At 42.6% G+C, this 22,199-nt stretch overlaps 2 protein-coding genes across 6 annotated transcripts; one reads left to right on the top strand and one right to left on the bottom strand.

The window, feature by feature from the left end:
• Positions 1-11,578: 11,578 nt before the first annotated feature.
• LOC123119196 (probable polyamine transporter At1g31830) lies at positions 11,579-14,777 on the top strand. 5 transcript variants are annotated; one of them, XM_044538910.1, is made up of 4 exons: positions 11,579-11,917; positions 12,009-12,110; positions 12,740-12,932; positions 13,122-14,777. In XM_044538910.1, the coding sequence occupies exon 4, from the start codon at positions 13,170-13,172 to the stop codon at positions 14,604-14,606; it is 1,437 nt and encodes a 478-aa protein (XP_044394845.1). In that variant the 5' UTR covers positions 11,579-11,917; positions 12,009-12,110; positions 12,740-12,932; positions 13,122-13,169; the 3' UTR covers positions 14,607-14,777. The 5 variants fall into 5 exon arrangements, with proteins under 5 accessions (XP_044394845.1, XP_044394846.1, XP_044394842.1 ...); XM_044538907.1 differs by having other exon boundaries at positions 11,580-11,917; positions 12,009-12,107; positions 12,740-12,872; XM_044538906.1 differs by having other exon boundaries at positions 11,580-11,917; positions 12,740-12,872.
• A 3,183-nt stretch (positions 14,778-17,960) lies between these two features.
• On the bottom strand, positions 17,961-20,014 carry LOC123124161 (mitochondrial metalloendopeptidase OMA1). The gene is made up of 3 exons (XM_044544831.1): positions 19,293-20,014; positions 18,969-19,054; positions 17,961-18,385 (listed from the first exon to the last, which is right to left on the bottom strand). Exons 1-3 carry the CDS (start codon positions 19,965-19,967, stop codon positions 18,112-18,114), a joined length of 1,035 nt encoding a protein of 344 aa, XP_044400766.1. The 5' UTR covers positions 19,968-20,014; the 3' UTR covers positions 17,961-18,111.
• Positions 20,015-22,199: the final 2,185 nt, after the last annotated feature.

The raw sequence follows: 22,199 nt of genomic DNA, 5'->3' as shown, positions 1-22,199 counted from the left end.
TTACCTTCAATATCATCTTCGGGACGAATATCAAAGGTGATAAACATATCAGGCTCAAATGCACAAGCCTTGCATAGTGCTTGCCAAGTTTTGCATTCAAAATAGGTGTAGGTGTCTGCATTGTATAATTTGACGTTGAAGGTATAACCATGCTCGGTCTTCAAATAAACTCTCTTTACCTCCATAGTATTCATATGATTGAAACCTATCTTATCCAAGACAAAAATTCATGCATGGCAGGGGATACGCTAGTAGAATAGTGAAAATTTAAAATTATAAGTTGAAGCAAATGAAGCATAAGTCATGCTTAATTACGAAAGAAGACTTGTCGTTGTGACTTACTGTATCCACTTCGAAGGTCTCATCCATCTTGATGCTGAAGCGCCTATCATCAACTAGGAAATTTCTACCGCACAGGCCGCGCTGGTCTTCGCAGTATTCGCACATAATGAAATCGTTTTCGTCGTCAGACAACATTTCCTATGTTCATAGTTGAAACATTAATTGATAAACACTTATATTACTAGCTAGCTAGTTCTATATTAATTCAACTAGCTAGTTCTATTAATTCAACTAGTTCAACTAAGCACTTACTAAAAATAAACTAGTTCAATTAATTTTCTTACTAAAAATAAAGTAGCTAATTATATATATAGTAAAAATTTAATATATCTAACTTTTGACATTAATATATCTAATTCATCTATAACTATAAAAGTATTAAAAACTAACTCATCTAACATTAATATCTAGCTAATTCTAATATTCATCTAACATTTGACATTAATATCTAACATATATTTCTATCTAATTCATCTAACATTTGACATTAATCTAACATTTATATAAACTAAAAGTATATATAAAAAACTAAAAAAATAAAAACAGAAAAAATCATTAACAAAAAACAGGAAAAACCGTGTGTGTGTGTGTGCGTGAGGCCGCCGACGCGCGGCAGTGCCGGGGCGCGGTCGATCTCTTACAGCGGGGCGACGATGGGGACGGGCTGGGGCGCGGTGACGGGGGCGGGGGCGGCGACGTCGACGACGGGGATGGCCGGGCTGGGCGGCGGCGACGACGACGCGGCGGGGCGCGACGGGGGCGGCGACGGGGGCGGGCTGGGGCGGCGACGACGGCTACGGGGACGGGCTAGTGGGCGCGACGGGCTCGACGACGTACGGGGCGCGCGCGACGGGGGCAAAGAAAGCAGATGGAAACTGAATTTTTCGTAAGTGGTGTATATATAGGAGAGGCCATTAGTATCGGTTGGAGCCACCAACCGGTACTAAAGGCCTATTTTGGCCAGGCCAAGCGGCGGGAACGGCACCCCTTTAGTACCGGATCGTGGCAGCAACCGGTACTAAAGACCTCCCTTTAGTACCGGTTGGAGCCACGAACCGGTACTAAAGGTGTGCGATCCCATCGCACGGTGCAGAAACTTTAGTCCCACCTCGCCGGGCGAAGGGCAGCCGCACTAGTTTATAAACCCAGTCGCGGCTGCTACTACGTCTTGAGCACTGCGTTGGTTTTCCCTTGAAGAGGAAAGGGTGATGCAGCAAAGTAGCGTAAGTATTTCCCTCAGTTTTTGAGAACCAAGTTATCAATTCAGTAGCAGACCACGCACGAGTCCCTCGTACCTACACAAACAAATAAATCCTCGCAACCAACACAATAAAGGGGTTGTCAATCCCTTCACGGTCACTTACGAGAGTGAGATCTGACAGATATGATATGATAATATTTTTGGTATTTTTATGATAAAGATGCAAAGTAAAATAAAAGGTAATAAAAATAGCTAAGTGTTGGAAGATTAATATGATGGAAAATAGACCCGGGGGCCATAGGTTTCACTACTGGCTTCTCTCGAGAGCATAAGTATTACGGTGGGTGAACAAATTACTGTTCAGTAATTGATAGAATTGAGCATAGTTATGAGAATATCTAGGTATGATCATGTATATAGGCATCACGTCCGAGACAAGTAGACCGACTCCTGCCTGCATCTACTACTATTACTCCACACATCGACCGCTATCCAGCATGCATCTAGAGTATTAAGTTCATAAGAACAGAGTAACGCTTTAAGCAAGATGACATGATGTAGAGGGATAAACTCATGCAATATGATATGAACCCCATCTTGTTATCCTCGATGGCAACAATACAATATGTGCCTTGCTGCCCCTACTGTCACTTGGAAAGGACACCGCAAGATTGAACCCAAAGCTAAGCACTTCTCCCATTGCAAGAAAGATCAATCTAGTAGGCCAAACCAAACTGATAATTCAAAGAGACTTGCAAAGATAACCAATCATACATAAAAGAATTCAGAGGAGATTCAAATATTGTTCATAGATAAACTTGATCATAAACCCACAATTCATCGGTCTGAACAAACACACCGCAAAAGAAGATTACATCGAATAGATCTCCACAAGAGAGGGGGAGAACATTGTATTGAGATCCAAAAAGAGAGAAGAATCCATCTAGCTAATAACTATGGATCCGAAGGTCTGAGGTAAACTACTCACACATCATCGGAGAGGCTATGGTGTTGATGTAGAAGCCCTCCGTGATCGATGCCCCCTCCGGCGGAGCTCCGGAAAAGGCCCCAAGATGGGATCTCACGGGTACAGAAGGTTGCGGCAGTGGAATTAGGTTTTTGGCTCCGTATCTGGTAGTTTGGGGGTACGTAGGTATATATAGGAGGAAGAAGTACGTCGGTGGAGCAACGTGGGGCCCACGAGGGTGGAGGGCGCGCCCCCCTACCTCGTGCCCTCCTGGTTGATGTCTTGACGTAGGGTCCAAGTCCTCTGGATCACGTTCGTTCCGAAAATCACGTTCCCGAAGGTTTCATTCCGTTTGGACTCCGTTTGATATTCTTTTTCTGCGAAACTCTGAAATAGGCAAAAAACAACAATTCTGGGCTGGGCCTCCGGTTAATAGGTTAGTCCCAAAAATAATATAAAAGTGTATAATAAAGTCCATTAATGTCCAAAACATAATATAATATAGAATGGAACAATCAAAAATTATAGATACGTTGGAGACATATCAAGCATCCCCAAGCTTAATTCCTTCTCGTCCTCGAGTAGGTAAATGATAAAAACAGAACTTTTGATGTGGAATGCTACTTGGCATAATTTCAATGTAATTCTCTTAATTGTGGTATGAATATTCAGATCCGAAAGATTCAAGACAAAAGTTTAATATTGACATAAAAATAATAATACTTCAAGCATACTAACTAAGCAATTATGTCTTCTCAAAATAACATGGCCAAAGAAAGTTATCCCTACAAAATCATATAGTCTGGCTATGCTCTATCTTCACCACACAAAGTATTTAAATCATGCACAACCCCGATGACAAGCCAAGCAATTGTTTCATACTTTTAGTGTTCTCAAACTTTTTCAATCTTCACGCAATACATGAGCGTGAGCCATGGACATAGCACTATATGTGGAATAGAATGGTGGTTGTGGAGAAGACAAAAAAAGGAGAAGATAGTCTCACATCAACTAGGCGTATCAACGGGCTATGGAGATGCCCATTAATAGATATCAATGTGAGTGAGTAGGGATTGCCATGCAACGGATGCACTTAGAGCTATAAGTATATGAAAGCTCAACAAAAGGAACTAAGTGGGTGTGCATCCAACTCGCTTGCTCACGAAGACCTAGGGCATTTTGAGGAAGCCCATCATTGGAATATACAAGCCAAGTTCTATAATGAAAATTTCCCACTAGTATATGAAAGTGATATCATAGGAGACTCTCTATCATGAAGATCATGGTGCTACTTTGAAGCACAAGTGTGGTAAAAGGATAGTAACATTGTCCCTTCTCTCTTTTTCTCTCATTTTTTTATTTGGGCCTTTTCTCTCTTTTTTATGGCCTCTTTTTTTTATATATTTCGTCCGGAGTCTCATCCCGACTTGTGGGGGAATCATAGTCTCCATCATCCTTTCCTCATTTGGGACAATGCTCTAAAAATGATCATCACACTTTTATTTACTTACAACTCAACAATTACAACTCAATACTTAGAACAAAATATGACTCTATGTGAATGCTTCCGGCGGTGTAACGGGATATGCAATGAATCAAGAGTGACATGTATGAAAGAATTATGAACGGTGGCTTTGCCACAAATACGATGTCAACTACATGATCATGCGAAGCAATATGACAATGATGGAGCGTGTCATAATAAACGAAACGGTGGTAAGTTGCATGGCAATATATCTCGGAATGGCTATGGAAATGCCATGATAGGTAGGTATGGTGGCAGTTTTGAGGAAGGTATATGGTGGGTGTATGATACCGGGCGAAACGTGCGCGGTATTAGAGAGGCTAGCAATGGTGGAAGGAGGAAAAGTGAGTATAATCCATGGACTCAACATTAGTCATAAAGAACTCATATACTTATTGCAAAGATCTACAAGTTATCAAAGCAAAGTATTACGCGCTTGCTCCTAGGGGGATAGATTGGTAGGAAAAGACCATCGCTCGTCCCCGACCGCCACTCATAAGGAAGACAATCAATAAATAAATCATGTTCCGATTTCATCACATAACGGTTCACCATACGTGCATGCTACGGGAATCACAAACTTTAACACAAGTATTTCTCAAATTCAAAACTACTCAACTAGCATGACTCTAATATCACCATCTTCATATCTCAAAACAATTATCTAGTATCAAACTTCTCATAATATTCAACACACTCATAAGATTTTTTTAATCTTCAATGCCTATCATTGTCAAAGAAAACTACCATGCTGTTTTGTAGGACTCTCAAAATAATCTAAGTGAAGCATGAGAGAACAATAGTTTCTATAAAACAAAATCACCACCGTGCTCTAAAAGATATAAGTGAAGCACTAGAGCAAAAACTATATAACTCAAAAGATATAAGTGAAGCACATAGAGTATTCTAATAATTTCCGAATCAAGTGTGTCTCTCTCAAAAGGTGTGTACAGCAAAGATGATTGTGGTAAACTAAAAAGCAAAGAACCAAATAATACAAGACGCTCCAAGCAAAACACATATCATGTGGTGAATAAAAATATAGCTCCAAGTAAAGTTACCGATGGAAGTAGAAGAAAGAGGGGATGCCTTCCGGGGAATCCCCAAGCTTTGGCTTTTTGGTGTCCTTATATTATCTTGGGGTTCCATGGGCATCCCCAAGCTTAGGCTCTTGCCACTACTTGTTCCATAATCCATCAAATCTTTCACCCAAAACTTGAAAACTTCACAACACAAAACTTAACAGAAAATCTCGTGAGCTCCGTTAGCGAAAGAAAACAAAACACCACTTCAAGGTACTATAATGAACTCATTATTTATTTATATTGGTGTTAAACCTACTGTATTCCAACTTTTCTATGGTTTATAAACTATTTTACTAGCCATAGATTCATCAAAATAAGCAAACAACACACGAAAAACAGAATCTGTCAAAAACAGAACAGTCTGTAGTAATCTGTAACTAACGCAAACTTATGGAACTCCAAAAATTCAGACAAAATAGGACGACCTAGAAAATTTGTTTATTGATCAGAAGCAATTGGAATCAATATTTTATCACGTTCTGGTGATTTTTAACAATTATTTTCGTGAACAGAAAGTTTCTGCAATTTTCAGCAAGATCAAATAACTATCATCCAAGAAGATCCTATAGGTTAAACTTGGCACAAACACTAATTAAAACATAAAAACACATCTAACCAGAGGCTAGATCAAATATTTATTCCTAAAGAGAAGAAAAAGGAAAAAAACTAAAAATAAAATTGGGTTGCCTCCCAACAAGCGCTATCGTTTAACGCCCCTAGCTAGGCATAAAAGCAAGGATAGATCTAGGTATTGCCATAATAATAGGATAGATCAGTAAAACTCATTTCATATTCTCTACGTTCAGCAGAGAGTTTTCTTTGAGGCAAACAAAATTAATCAAAAGGGCTGAATTTAATGGGACAAAAATCCCCAAGATCAACTTTAGGAGGTATAGGTTCCTCCTTTGGCCCTTCGTATTGCACAACCAATTCATCATTATAAGCATTCTTTTGATAGAACTTTGTGAGCCTATATTCGAGAGAATATCCTAGCTCATTATCTCGAATAGCAAAATCATTATTAAGTTCAGAAATTCTATCAACTAGAATATTGGTAGGAACCTTTTTTCTAAGGTTTTCATTAAAAGCAACATAGTCTAGAGATTGAAAATGCATTATTTCCTCTTGATCAAATAAACTAGTTTCTATGGGAGGATGGCCAGCATCCACCCTATAATGCGCACAGATTTCTTTGGCCTCTTTTATTATAAATCTGAACCCATGAGCCAAAAAGATAGTAGCGGCACGCTTAACAGAAGAATGCTCATCATTAGAAAATTCTAGAAAAATCCTTTGTATGCAAGGATGCATGTGCATAAATTGTCTTTCAAGTTCAACTACAAGCATGGCGATAGCGTCCGCAAGACTACTAGTTCTATGAAGAATAGAACTACCCATAGAAGGCAAAGCACTGGCACAAGTAAAGAAATCTTGGATAACTCCTTTCCAATAATATTAGCACTACCAATTCGGAATTTTTTTGTATGTAAGATAGGGGGTTCCTCAGCAGGAGCATCAGAAATTTCCATGATATTATTATTGTCCATATCGATAATAATTTCCCCAATTTCAGACATAACGGCAGAAAGTGTAAGGGGCAAAAAGAGGGAGGAAGGCAAACAGAAAAGAGAGGGCGAATAAAACGGCAAGGGTGAAGTGGGGGAGAGGAAAACGAGAGGCAAATGGCAAATAATGTAATGCGGGAGATAAGGGTTTGTGATGGGTGCTTGGTATGTTGACTTTTGCGTAGACTCTCCGGCGACGGCGCCAGAAATGGCTCGTTGTCGGGAGTCCAAATCTTGACTTGACCTTGCGTAAGCCTCCCCGGCAACGGCGCCAGAAATCCTTCTTGCTACCTCTTGAGCACAGTGTTGGTTTTCCCTTGAAGAGGAAAGGGTGATGCAGCAAAGTAGCGTAAGTATTTCCCTCAGTTTTTGAGAACCAAGGTATCAATCCAGAAGGAGACCACGCACGAGTCCCTCGTACCTACACAAACAAATAAATCCTCGCAACCAACGCAATAAAGGGGTTGTCAATCCCTTCACGGTCACTTACGAGAGTGAGATCTAATAGATATGATAAGATAATATTTTTGGTATTTTTATGATAAAGATGCAAAGTAAAATAAAAGTTAATAAAAATAGCTAAGTGTTGGAAGATTAATATGATGGAAAATAGACCTCGGGGCCATAGGTTTCACTACTGGCTTCTCTCGAGAGCATAAGTATTATGGTGGGTGAACAAATTACTGTTGAGCAATTGATGGAATTGAGCATAGTTATGAGAATATCTAGGTATGATTATGTATATAAGCATCACGTCCGAGACAAGTAGACCGACTCCTGCCTGCATCTACTACTATTACTCCACACATCGACCGCTATCCAGCATGCATCTAGAGTATTAAGTTCATAAGAACAGAGTAACGCTTTAAGCAAGATGACATGATGTAGAGGGATAAACTCATGCAATATGATATAAACCCCATCTTGTTATCCTCGATGGCAACAATACAATACTTGCCTTGCTGCCCCTACTGTCACTTGGAAAGGACACCGCAAGATTGAACCCAAAGCTAAGCACTTCTCCCATTGCAAGAAAGATCAATCTAGTAGGCCAAACCAAACTGATAATTCGAAGAGACTTGCAAAGATAACCAATCATACATAAAAGAATTCAGAGGAGATTCAAATATTGTTCATAGATAAACTTGATCATAAACCCAAAATTCATCGGTCTCAACAAACACACCGCAAAAGAAGATTACATCAAATAGATTTCCACAAGAGCGGGGGAGAAAATTGTATTGAGATCCAAGAAGAGAGAAGAAGCCATCTAGCTAATAACTATGGACCCGAAGGTCTGAGGTAAACTACTCACACATCATCGGAGAGGCTATGGTGTTGATGTAGAAGCCCTCCGCGATCGATGCCCCCCCGGCGGAGCTCCGGAAAAGGCCCCAAGATGGGATCTCACGGGTACAGAAGGTTGCGGCAGTGGAATTAGGTTTTTGGCTCCGTATCTGGTAGTTTGGGGGTACGTAGGTATATATAGGAGGAAGAAGTACGTCGGTGGAGCAACATGGGACCCACGAGGGTGGAGGGCGCGCCCCCTACCTCGTGCCCTCCTGGTTGATGTCTTGACGTAGGGTCCAAGTCCTCTGGATCACGTTCGTTCCGAAAATCACGTTCCCGAAGGTTTCAGTCCGTTTGGACTCCGTTTGATATTCTTTTTCTGCGAAACTCTAAAATAGGCAAAAAAACAGCAATTCTGGGCTGGGCCTTTGGTTAATAGGTTAGTCCCAAAAATAATATAAAAGTGTATAATAAAGCCCATTAATGTCCAAAACAGAATATAATATAGCATGGAACAATCAAAAATTATAGATACGTTGGAGACGTATCAACTGCTCCTTCGAACTCCTCAGTAAAGCAGGCTTCTGGGCCTAGGCGCGCTGCCCTGTGAGCCTGAATTTCCACACCCGAGGCCTAGCAGGCCCACTGGGCAGCGCCCCAATTATTTTTTATATAGTTTTTTCTTTTTTGCTTTATTTATTTTCTTCTATTTATTTCTGAGTAGTTTTTATATAGTTTTTTCTTTTCTGTTTTATCTATTTTCTTCTATTTATTTCTGAGTAGTTTTTTATATAATTTTTCTTTTCTGCTTTATTTATTTTCTTCTATTTATTTCTGAGTAGTTTTTTATATAGTTTTTTCTTTTCTGTTTTATTTATTTTCTTCTATTTATTTCTGAGTAGTTTTTTATATAGTTTTTTTCTTTTCCGCTTTATTTATTTTCTTCTATTTATTTCTGAGTATGCCAGAAAGGGTTGAAAGTTTATGACGTGGCTTTGAATGGTGCATAATGAACGCAAAAAAGTCCGGAGTTGTAATAAGTTATTAAAATAATGAAGTGCCTTTGTAACAGATGAGTTTTCGTCTGAAACCCTGATAGTTCGAAAGAGAGTGTCCAGTTTGTACACGAAGTGCATACAGTTTTCGTCGTAACCATCTCTACTTTTTTTGCACATGCCATGTGGGTGAAATGATGATACCATGCCAAATTTCAACCTTTTAAGAGTTCATTTGTAGTGCTTTTTAATTTCAGGGTTATTTAGCTCAAAACAAATCAGTAAATGCATAAAAAATCGCAAATGATGTCAGAAAGGGTTGAAAGTTTACGACGTGGCTTTGAATGGTGCATAATGAACGCAAAAAGTCTGGAGTTGTAATAAGTTATTAAAATAATGAAGTGCCTTTGTAACAGATGAGTTTTCGTCCGAAACCCTGATACTTCGAAAGAGAGTGTCCAGTTTGTACATGAAGTGCATCCAGTTTTTGCCGTAACCATCTCTACTTTTTTGCACATGCCATGTGGGTGAAATGATGATACCATGCCAAATTTCAACCTTTTAAGAGTTCATTTGTAGTGCTTTTCAATTTCGGGGTCATTTAGCTCAAAACAAATCAGTAAATGCATCAAAAATAGCAAATGATGTCAGAAAGGGTTGAAAGTTGATGACGTGGCCTTGAATCATGCATACTGAACGCAAAAAAGTCCGGAGTTGTAATAAGTTATTAAAAAAAACAAAAGAGAGCTGCAATGCTCACCTGCATGTTGCTTAGCTTCAGGCCTTGAGAAACTACACATACCTCCGTGCAGTCTACACCAGCCATTTCAAATCTTTGCACTCAAGGCTTATAAACCGCTGCGAGTGCCTCTCGCTTGTCGAGGTGGGACTAAAAAATAGCTGTAGAAAGAATCTACTAAAGAACTCTAGTACCGGTTCATGCCACGAACCGGTAATAAAGGTGCTCGTGGAGCCCCAGCCTTAGAACCGGTACTAAATGAAATGCCTTTGTAACATATGAGTTTTCGTACGAAACCCTGATATTTCGAAAGAGATTGTGTAAACATGTAAAAATATACATCAAAAATACATTGATCAGTACCGTTTCAGCCAAAACGCGCTACTGCTATAGAGAAATACATCAAAAATACATTGATCATCAATGATCTTTTTGTGTAGAATCTAAATTGTCAATAGGAATCCTCACGGGTTGGTTTAAGAACCGGTGAGGATTCCTATTGCGGGTACAGATCCTACACATATAGTTCAATGAAGACCAAGTGCTCGTGATAGTTTGAGAAGTAACATATTTAAGGTGGTAAAAACTCTGTTAGCTGATCGACGTGGGACTAAAAAAGCGCTGCAGAATGAATCAACTAGAAACCTATAGTACCGGTTTGTGGTATAGACCGGTACTAAAGGTGCTGGTGGGGCCCCAGCCGGACCACGGCGTGCCACAGCCTCTTTAGTACCGGTTCGTGGCATGAACCGGTACTAACGGTTCGCCACGAACCGGTACTAATTAGCTCCGCCCGCCTAGCCGTTCGAACCGGCACTAATGGACACATTAGTGCCGGTTTTGTTACAAACCGGTACTAATGTGCTTCACATTAGGTCATTTCTCTACTACTCCAAAGTTCCGCAATAGGCAAAATGATATCAGGTTCCATGCATCCATGAATAAATCCTTTAAGATCTCCCTCCTGAGCGCTCGCAAGCTGCGATGACAGCATGATGTGGCAGAGGCGAGGGTTTGGGTTGAGAAGGGCCATGTGAGGGGGGAAAGAGACGCCAAGGGAGAAAGAAAAGATGATTCAACAAGGAAGAAGGTAGAGATGAGTTGCTACAGGAGAGTAGGCGTGTAGAGGCAGACCACGCCGTGAAGGAGGGAGGGGAAAGAATGCTTGATGAGTGGCAGAACTCAATTGTGTCCGTGGCTGCTTCCCCGTCACCTCTTGTCTAAGAAAGAAATTCTCTAATACGGCGTTTACCCATCAACACTAGCGGGCAGCGGTGACAGAGACGAGGGTTAGGTTCGGGAAAATTTTCTATGTGCGCTGCTGCGATGAAGGGAAGAAGGGTGTCGAAATGACAATGGCTAGGAACGAGGGACAAATGTTCTTTTGTTTTTGAGTTGCCACAACTTTATTTAACTTGAAATAATTTTAGAAATACAAATAATGTCTGGTAAATTCGAAAGCGACACGTGACGATCAAAAGGTAAGTAGTTGCTGCCTTGGAGAGGGTGTGAGCCTCAACATTCATATCCCTCTTCTCGTGGATAAACTCTACAGATACAAAATCATGTAATTTTCCTCTGATATCCTGAACGATAGCCAGAGAAGACCTGCTGTATTCACTCTTCGGATGCACAACCGTTGCCATAGAGTCAGTGGAAACTTGGATCCTCTGATAACCCAAATCGGCTGCCAGAGATAGAGCCTCAAAACCTTCATGGCTTCTAATATTTCCGGGACTCTATCCTCCGCTACAATCTGTACCATCTCTGTTTGATCCAACGGCCAGATCAAATTTTCTAGTATTTTTTTTTACCACAAACCGAGATTCTACCGTAGTCGCTCCCAGTTTTTGGCGATGCTCTCAGAAAAACAAAACGTAAACACCCGAGACTCCTCTCTCTCTCTCTCAGTCTCGATCTGTTCCTCCCTCGCTCCCACATCGGCGCCGCCCCCACAGCCAACCCCGCCGGCGAACTCGCCCTCTCCCCCACCGCCGCCGCACTCCACCCTCTCCCTCCCTCCCTCACTTCAGCTTCTCTCCCCACCCTAGGTCGGGGGGCCGCAGATCGAGCAGGTCAGGCCCGATCCGCGGCGCAGCCAAGGGCTTCGAGCAGGGCCGCGCCGGGAGAGGAGCCTCTGTGTGCTGCCGCCCCCTGGTTCCCTCTTCTCCTCTCTGTGCCGCCGGGAGAGGAGCTCGTCAAGCCAAGGTCCCCCTCCCACTTCTCCTCTATCTGCAGCCGCCCCTTGCTTGGTTCGACTCCGTTTGCTCTTCTTCACTGATGCGGTTTCTTCTCGCAGACCGACGCCGTGTGGTGGGGCGCGGGGGATTCTTCTTCCACTCCGGCGCCTCCTGCCCCTCCGGTGGCCGATTCCTGTGCTTCTTATACTCCGGCACAGGTGGTAAGCTACTTGTTCCTCTCCTGTGCCGTGGTAGATTTTGTGCTGGTCCTCGCCCCATGGATTTGTGCTGTAGTAATGGATTGTCCTGATATTTGCTGGCCATCACTGCATGGAGTAGAAGCTTTTAGAAATCCTGATATTTATGGAGGGAAATTATCACTCAAACTTGCTCATGTTGCATCAATAATTCAACAGCTTAAATACCATACTGATGTACTATATGCTACATACCTTATATGGCCATACGAAAATTCCATGAGACACCTAAGCCTTGTGCATGTTTTGACTATGCATGATTTACATATTCGAGTTTCACAAAGTTAACACGACTGCTATCTTATAGGCGACCAAAAGGTATTTGGTGAGGCCTACAGGATGGATAAAATGATAACGTTGATAGTTACTTATACACGATTTACTGGCAAAGATTGAAAAGCCTTGTGTATGTTTGAACTATACGTGACTGAAAAGCCGCGTTTCTTTTAGTAGTACGTGTAGACAAGCTGTCAAATTAATATCAAAAATTAGATTTATACTACCATTTACATTCCTTGCGGGCATGTTGCATGTTATAACAAGGAATAATCTAAGGTTTACCTTTTTATTGATAATCGGCTTTCCAACTGCAGAAATTGAGGAGCACAGCATAACACAAGAAAATTGAACCTCTCCTTCCTATGGGGGATTGTTTTGATTTCAACTATGGCTTTCGTGAAATGCAGAACCTGACTGGAAAAAAGCCTAACTTAGATTGACACAATGGTAAAAATGCCAGTGGAGTTACCTTTTAATTTTATTACATAGAACCATTCGAATTCAGTGGTAATTTCCTTAGCTATGCATCTTTGATTGGCATAAAGGCATATTTTCCTTTCTATTACTAATTTAATTCAGAACAAGCTACAAGTTTGTGACATCAAAATTGTGGTCCTTGTGTACATATTCTGGATGATAAAACGAGGGACAACATAAGGCTTGTAGTTTAATGGATAATTGGCTTTCCAACTGCAGATATTGAGGAGTACAGCAGTAACACGAGCAAATTCAGCCTTTCTTCATATGGAGGATCGTGTTGATTTCAAGTATGACGGTGTCAACAATGAGAGCAAAGAGCGTAAGGGAGGGCATGGCATCCCAAAGGTTTCCATGGTCCCACTTGTCTTCCTCATATTCTATGAAGTCTCAGGGGGTCCCTTTGGGATTGAGGACAGTGTCAAGGCTGCTGGACCACTCCTGGCAATTGTGGGGTTTCTTCTGTTTGCGCTCATATGGAGTATTCCAGAAGCCCTAATCACAGCTGAGATGGGTACTATGTTTCCTGAGAATGGTGGCTATGTCGTCTGGGTCTCTTCAGCTCTTGGGCCCTTTTGGGGTTTTCAGCAAGGCTGGGCAAAGTGGCTCAGTGGTGTCATAGATAATGCTCTCTATCCAGTCCTTTTTCTTGACTATGTCAAGTCCAGTATTCCAGCTCTCGGGGGTGGGCTTCCAAGGACTTTTGCGGTGCTTATCCTCACAGTTGCCCTTACTTACATGAACTACAGAGGATTAACGATAGTTGGCTGGGTGGCAGTCTTTCTTGGGGTGTTCTCTCTGCTCCCTTTCTTTGTAATGGGATTGATAGCAATTCCACATATTGAACCTTCAAGATGGTTTGAAATGGACCTGGACAATGTGAATTGGGGCCTGTATCTGAACACTCTGTTTTGGAACCTCAACTATTGGGATTCAATCAGTACATTGGCTGGAGAGGTTGAGAATCCAAAGAGAACCCTCCCCAGGGCACTTTCTTATGCTCTTGTTTTAGTAGTCGGGGGATACCTCTACCCTCTGATCACTTGTACAGCAGCACTTCCGGTTGTTCGGGAGTCGTGGACAGACGGATATTTTTCAGACATTGCAAAAATTCTTGGTGGTTTCTGGTTGCACTCATGGATTCAAGCGGCGGCCGCATTGTCGAACATGGGCAACTTTGTTACTGAAATGAGCAGTGATTCATACCAGCTTCTGGGGATGGCTGAGCGTGGCATGCTCCCTGAGTTCTTCGGCAAGAGATCACGCTACGGGACCCCACTGATCGGCATCCTGTTCTCCGCGTTCGGTGTGGTCCTGCTGTCCTGGATGAGCTTCCAGGAGATCATTGCGGCTGAGAACTACCTCTACTGCTTCGGGATGATATTGGAGTTCATCGCCTTCATCAAGCTGAGGATGACCCACCCTAGCACCTCCCGGCCTTTCCGGATCCCGCTGGGCACCGTTGGCTCCGTCCTGATGATCATCCCTCCGACTATCCTGATTGTCGTGGTGATGGTGCTGGCTTCCTTCAAGGTGATGGCTGTGAGCATCCTGGCGGTGCTCGTCGGGTTTGCGCTGCAACCGGCCCTGGTGTACATGGAGAAGAAGCGGTGGCTGAGGTTCTCCGTCAGAGAGGACCTGCCCGATCTGCTGGACCCCTCGGCTGGCGCCGCCGAAGATGAGACGACCCCGCTTGTGGTATGATTTATGATGCAAAGTGTAATAAAAGGATAGGAACATGCTGCCCTGTATAATGCCATGTGGCATCATATATGCTGTTGTATACCAACTTGTTCGTCATGAAAAAGAAATAGAAGAGCATGCTGAGCGCCTTTAGAAACATCAAAGGCGCACCTCAGACTCTATTTGGCCTAATCTCATCTGTGACTGTATGTAGATATCATTATGATAGACGTCCGATTAACTGAGAGGAGGTTTGGCAGCCCAAATTAATTGCTGGGATATAGTGCATGCTCTGGGTTTTACTCATAGCCGGCGCCTACAAAGTGCCCAGATCGGCCCCCTTTTTAACCGTGGGATTAAAGCAAATACAGCCGTTCGATGAAACAGTCAAACCCGCCCCAAAATCGTTGCTCGCACGAACGCTCCAGCCTGGGAAAAAAGGGGTCGCCGCCCACGAACTGCATCGCGCACGCCGTTGTCGCAGCTACGCGCCTCACCGGTCGCAGCTTCTCGCCTCGCCGGAGCTCGACGTCGTGGCTGTGCGCCCCGTCGCTCGCAGCTTTTCGCCTCGCCGGAGCTTGTCGTCGCTGCCGTGCGCCTGGCCGGTCGCAGCTTTTCGCCTCGTCGGAGCCCGTCGTTGCAGCTATGCGCCTCGACGGTCGCAGCTTTTCACCTCGCCGGAGCTTTTTGTCAGAGCCGCGCGCCTGGCCGGAGCTCGTTGTTGCAGCTATGCACCTCGCCGGTTGAAGCTTTTCACCTCGCGGAGCTCGTCGTCACAGCCGGGCGCCTGGCCGGTCGCAACTTTTCGGCACGCAGTTGCATCTAGGACGGTGTACTCAAGAGATGAGACCGTGCATATCCAAAATGAACCGACCGATCAACAATCCAGTCAACAGTAAAATCATCCTGTCAATAATCACTGGACACACCCTATGAACGTGCCCCGCTATATTCCCCACAAACAACACATATCAGCATCAGATTAACAGATTTGAGCTGAGCAAGCATGGAGATTAATTGATGCCCTGCAAGTATATGTGCTCGTTTGTTAAAGGCGAAACATTATCCGAATGGCAGCATTCTTGATACTGTGTTTACAGGATAGTCTTCGGCTGTTTGGAAAGGCATAGTGTGCGTGCATGGGTATAATTTGAAGAATTGGTGATGGGGCCTCGGTCAGGACATGGAGGGACCCCTGGATCCTTCGACGATTTGATTCGTCCTATTACTCCTAAGAGGAACTGATGTTTTAACCGTGTTTTTGATTTTTTGAATGAAAGTGGTGCATGGATCATTGATTGCCTTGAGGAACATTTCTGGCCATTGGATGTTGTTGAAATTATCAAAATTCGAACTTCGCCTAGGAACATAAGCGATTTCATTGGGTGATTTCCTGAACCACACGGCATGTTTACGGTCAAATCGGTCTATCGTTTGGCAACATAAGCACATGATGTACTGCATGCTAGTGGCGCAAGTAGCACAAGTCCAGATGGTGTGCGTACAATTTGGAGCAATATTTGGAATTCACAGGTTCCCCTTAAGATGCGGATTATGACATGGAGGACAGCGGCGGGGTCATTGGCCACTAATCTGACAAAGAACCAGTGAATTCCGGTGTCCAGTACTTGCCCGGTCTGCGATATTGAGAGGGAAAGCAGTTTTCATTCTCTTATCACATGTGTGCATGCTCGGCATGTGTGGGAGGCTCAACGTATGATCTGGCCAGATCACTCAATTCTTGTGGATACGGGAAAGGATTGGCTGTTGCAAGTGCTATGTAATTGTCTAGATCATATTCGTGACTGATTAATCATGACTATCTGACGAATTTGGTAGCTTCACAATGACATAGCGCAAGGAAAAAAGGAGGCCCGATGGAGGTGACTGTGCAATATTTGAACAATTACTGCAAATCTCTGAATCTTGTTAGCAGATATAGTATGGAGGAAATTATAAAAGGAAAGATGGCAACGCGTGACGACAACCGCGTTTATCAAGTAAAATCGAACTAGCTCCCCTAAGTTGTGGCCACCACCGCAGTCGGGCTGGGTGGGACTTTCTGTTGATGGCTCCTTTTCGAGCATGGATGGTCGGGCAGCGGCCAAAATGGTCTTACGAAGGGAAGATGGCTCGTTGATCTTCACGGCATATACATACATATTTCACTGCAATGGCGCCCTTGTAGCGGAAATATATGCAATTATGCAAGGGATGACACTGGTCATCCAACATTCGAATTTCCCATGGTGGTACAATCAGATTATGTTAATGCTTTAGCCATTCTTGCAGGCGACACTTTGTCCAGGTCGGCATATGGACACTTAGCTGCTGAGATTAAAGAAAATATGGTTGTTAGAGAGTTTTTTCTCTCAAAATTAGCAGGGAACGAACAGGCTAGCACATCAATTGACATATTATAGCTGCACCGAAGCTTGTACTGCGGTGTGATTGAACTTGAGCCTTCTGTGTTGTGAGGACTTGTTGTCTCGAGATTGTAACCCCATCATTACGGAATAAAACTCTCTTTCACCTCGCAAAAGGAAGAAGATTTGAGCTGCATAAATAAAAATTAAATAAAACCAAAAGAAGATACTCTTTGTTTCCGGAGGAATAAGTGACTAGAAATTAAGCTGCCCCGCCCCCCTTCCCCGTGGGGGGTGTGTTCGAGCTGAACCACACTTCAGTTTGCAGGGTGCTTCGTCCATAGGCCACAAGGCCATGGCTAACCTTATTTTGAGCGCAACTAATTAAGGTAAGCACAATCTCCCTATCTCCGGACATCAAAATCTTCCTTTTTAATACAGTACCAACGCAGACGCTCATATACATATACTTGCCCTATGAACACATACGCACACCCTATCCTATGAGCACCTTTGAGAGACTGAGGCGGCACATATCATCTTGAGATTGACGAAGTCACCATAAACACATTTGTAGTCGACGAAAACGTCTCCTCCCACTGAACACACATCGCCGGAAGGCCTGAAATAAATTCAGAAAAATGCAAGCACCAGCGGCAAGTCTAGGACTTGAACCCTGATGGGCCGAGGATACCACTATACTCCAAACATCCAACCACATATTGGTTCGCTCGGATATATATACCTGGATTGGTCTCCAGCCTTTAAATTGATCATAGATACCGCCTCAGGGCAGTCCATCTCGAAAATAATAGGAAGTTGTGTCCGGTGCAGCGCGAGTTGCAAACATTCTCTACAATCCTCAAGTTCCACCTCCAGACTAGTAACCAGGGGGTTTTGGGGTATTAGTTTAGTCTTCGTTACTAGGAGAGTTAATCTTCACTGGATGGTATTTTCATAAATTGAAATACCATTATCTTTCCGGAGAGATCCAAGGCCATATATTAAGTATCAGATGTCTTTACGAACACACCTTTACAAAATGAATTAAAATACAATTTGCCCAACTTTGCATGGAATTCACCCAAAAAGGTACTCCCTCTGTCCCAAAATAAGTGTCTCAAATTGAGACACTTATTTTGGGACGGAGGGAGTATATCTTACATGGTTGGGTTACTGAAATATTTTTCAGTTACTTTATCCCTGGCAGTAGCTTCTCTGTACAGTTCAAGCGCTTCCTCCATGGTCTTAGCCTCTGATAAACGCGCCAGTCTGTCTTCAGGGTGGGGATGAGTAATTTCTAGCATCTGTTTCAGTACAGAATACTTTGGTACAACTGTAGCTGCCTTCTTAGCGAATGCAAGGGCATGGTCTGGATGAAAACCAGCAGCAGCGAGCAGCAAGATTCCAATCCGATCTGCTTCTATCTCAGCCCTATTTACATACATAGGCAACATTATCAGGAGAGTTTCTAATTAACATGAAATACTTGCATGGGTTTCATACTAAACAAAGTAAGCAATCTAAGTCTTGAAAAGGGTCTCCACGAAGGGGGCACATTGAACATTACCATACTAGCTAGTTAGATAGTTTCTCAAAAGAAAAAAGCTAGTTACATAGTAACTGGAATTTAACTGAACTCGCCAAGTTCCATCGGGTGATGGTCTCGGTTGGGGTGGTCATAGAGGGAGTAACATAGCAAGTAAGAACACATTCCTAGACAAGTTTGCTTATGTGGCAAATAGTTAATGAGGAGAGAGGTGTCGGTGGCAACATATAGTATGTTCTCGTAACATAACACACTCCAAAGCTAAATAAGTCTATATCTAAATAAATTATTAATTATTTCAAAAGGGAAAAAGGATGGGCAACAAAGAGACTACCTCTACACACTAATATTTTCTAAACATATATATTTGTTTTTAATGCAAAACACAAATAACCAGTATGAACAGTTAATCTAAAAAACAATTAATGTGGAATGCATATGGTGAAGCGGTTATTATATGGTATGTACCGTCGTAAGAAGGTTGGGCGTAGGAACGCCGGTAGCCACAACCAAATCGTGATATCCGCAGTGTGCCTTGCAATGTGGTGCCCAACCTAGAGAAAATAACCGACAGCAACGCACGTCGTTAGATTGAACACACCAGCTAGAAACACATCAACCCAGCATTGTATTCCCTCCGTTAAGAAATATAAGAGCGTTTAGATCATTAAAGTGGAGATCTAATCTAAACGCTTTTATATTTCTTTATAGAGGGAGTACTACGATATTACTACATAGCTAGCCAATAATCCAAATGAACCTAAACCTGAAACCCTGCGGTAGGAACCTCACCTCGTGTGCAATGCAGAAGGCGATCTCGCCGTCGGTCTTAAGCAAGTCGAGCAGGCCGGTGAAGACTAAAATCCTGCCACCGGGCGAGGACGTGGCTCCGATCCTACCATCACTGACAAGGACCAGCTCCCAGGTGTCGAGCCCATGGAGGTGCCTCGTGTGCGGCTGCCGTGCCCACGGCTTCTTCTTCCCTTTCCGGGTGACGCTGAGCAAGGGGGCGTCACGGCTGTCGTAGATGCCGAGGCAGCGGTTGGCCGCGTGGATGATTCTGTCGGCGATGAGACGGAGGCGGACGCTATCCGGATGGTGTGGGTCGACCGTCCTGTGCCTGTAGATGTGCTTCAACTCGGCGAAATGGGACTCGCCAAGGTCGCGCTCCTTCTGGGCGGAGAGGACGACCAGGTGGGAGCGGTTGGTGCCGGGCACGACCTGGCAGGCGGCCATGACCGCGGCGCTCAAGCCGATCGCCGTCGCCGTCATGGCCTTCCGAGGGTCGTCGTACCAACGGTACTGCCGACGAAGCGGCCGCGACACAGTCGACGGCGGACAACGACGGAGTAGAGCGGGCGTGACGCGGGAGGCAGAAGAACACCACCAGTCAAGCAGGCGCAGCGGCGCGCCCGGAGCTCTGCAGCGGCGGAGCGTCTGGGAGAGCGAGCACCACAAACGGTTCATGGTCGGTCGATAACGCGCTGCTCCTATCGATCGAGAGTATAGGAGGTTCTTCGCCTGTCGTGTTTGGAAGTAGTTTAGGTAGCTATATACGTATATAATAGGCTAACGGTGGTCCACGCACGGTGGGTAGGTCGACGAGTCGGACTGATGATACTGGCTGCCCGGCCGTATCCGAGAGCGATCGATGGGAGCCCGGTCCACGCACGGTGCGCTAGTTGTAGGTTTGTTCGCTTTGCTCTAGTTTTTTTTTCTCTTTTTCGTTTTATTTGGACTTACTTTCTTTTTTCATCAGGGTTTTCTTTTGGTTTTCTTTTTACCTTCGTAATACTTTTTTTTTCACTGGTGCTTTTTTTGTTGTTGTTGTACTCTCGGTTTTCATTTGTTTATTTTTGTATTATTCTTTTCGTTTGGTTTCTTTGCTGATTTTAATCCGTTTCATTTTTTGACACGTGTCTAATTTTTCTTAATATACAATGTACATTTCTAGCACACACATGAAGCATATTTTGATACGCTTGCGACATTTTTCAAATACACTATGTACATTTTAAAAAATACATATTTTCAATAATATTTTGAATACACAGTAATAATTTTCCAAATATACGTGGTAACTTTTTTTAATGACAAGAGACATTTCTGAAAACAACAAGAACATTTTTTATATGTTGTTTAAACATTTCTAAAATTGTATATACTTTTTTGAAATACATGTCATGTATATTTTTAATGGTATGACACATTTTTTTATATTATGCAAACATTTTTATTACATCATACATACTTTTTGTAAATGTTGCAAACACATTTTTTAAACTCATGAACGTTTTTGAAGTGTTACAGTTTCTTTTGAATGTATGATGTTTTTTTTAATCACACATTTCACGCACATTTTTTAAAACTCTTGACCTTTTTAGATGTCACGAACATTTTTCTTACATATTTGTTCAGGTTTCATAATTTCTTCGTGCTTTTTTAACTTTTCAGATAGGGTTCGCACTTCAAAAATTTGTCAGGTTTCAAACTCTGTTCCCATTTTTTCAATATATATACATATATATATATATATATATATTATATTTAAATAAAATGTTTATATTCTCAATTTTTTATTTTAAAAAAGTGTTCGCATTTTAAAAATGTCTTGGGATTTCAAAATTTGTTCAAATATTCTAAATTTGTTTGTGCCTTTCAAAAATGTTTGTAATTCCAAAAATAGCTGACAATTTTCAAGAAAATGGTTTCAAATATCGACACTGCGGTTTGTGGTTAAATATTTGCGTGCTTCTTGATTATCACTAACAACTATTGGTTCTAGTGTCTAGCAGGAGGAGTCCAGCAACGCCGGGTTGCAAGTTTGATTCCCCGGGAGTCTCTCCTTTTTCGGTTTTTTACGCGTGCATTACAAAAAACAAACTACGCTTTGTGCATGTTGGAAATATGCCCTAGAGACAATAATATTGTATTATTATATTTACAAGTTCATAATTAAGAGTTTATATTCTATGTTATAACTGCTATGATTCTGGAATGTGCGATTAATTGGAAAACTCTTATGCACGTGTGAAATGATAAACGGTAAAATAAGATTTCTAGTCTCGCCTCTAAGACTAGCTCAAGTGTTGTGGATGATCATGTTTTCCAGATTTTAGAATATCGTTAAGTGTAACGATAGTCCTAAAACAACTTTGAGAATATGACGTTAGAAGAACAATCATATTGAGCTATAACAACTGTCAATTGTTATAACATGTGTGTTAGTTCCTTCGACCATGAGAGTATCATAATAACTTCTTACCGTACGGTGGACTTTGGGGTTGCTCAAACTTCATCTGTAACACAATGATCATAACGGCAACTTACATGTTCATCCAAAAGTTTGACAAGGGACTAGATAGCTCGAGAGTCAAATTTGCTCCTCCAACGATGGAGAGACATTCTTAGGGCCCTCTCGATGTGACGACATCCATAATCCTAGTGGCCAGACACAGGTGACTATGTCACGGGGATGCCGAAACATGTTAACAAGAAAGAAGAACAAAATCAGTAACGAGGAGACCGGCATAGTGAGCATGTGTATGACTCAAATGGATACTAATACATCTCACCTCGGGTTTGTAAAGTACCGCGAAGCAAATGGAATAGCATATGATAACGCAAGATTCACTCAAATGTCATTCAAGTAATCATAGGGATCAATGTGGACGTCCACGGTTCTGCTATCGGTCATTG

The sequence above is a fragment of the Triticum aestivum genome, chromosome 5D, assembly GCF_018294505.1.
Source record: "Triticum aestivum cultivar Chinese Spring chromosome 5D, IWGSC CS RefSeq v2.1, whole genome shotgun sequence".
Lineage (NCBI taxonomy): Eukaryota > Viridiplantae > Streptophyta > Magnoliopsida > Poales > Poaceae > Triticum > Triticum aestivum.
Note: the sequence above shows the minus strand (reverse complement) of the source record. Positions and strands in the feature narration are given on the sequence as shown.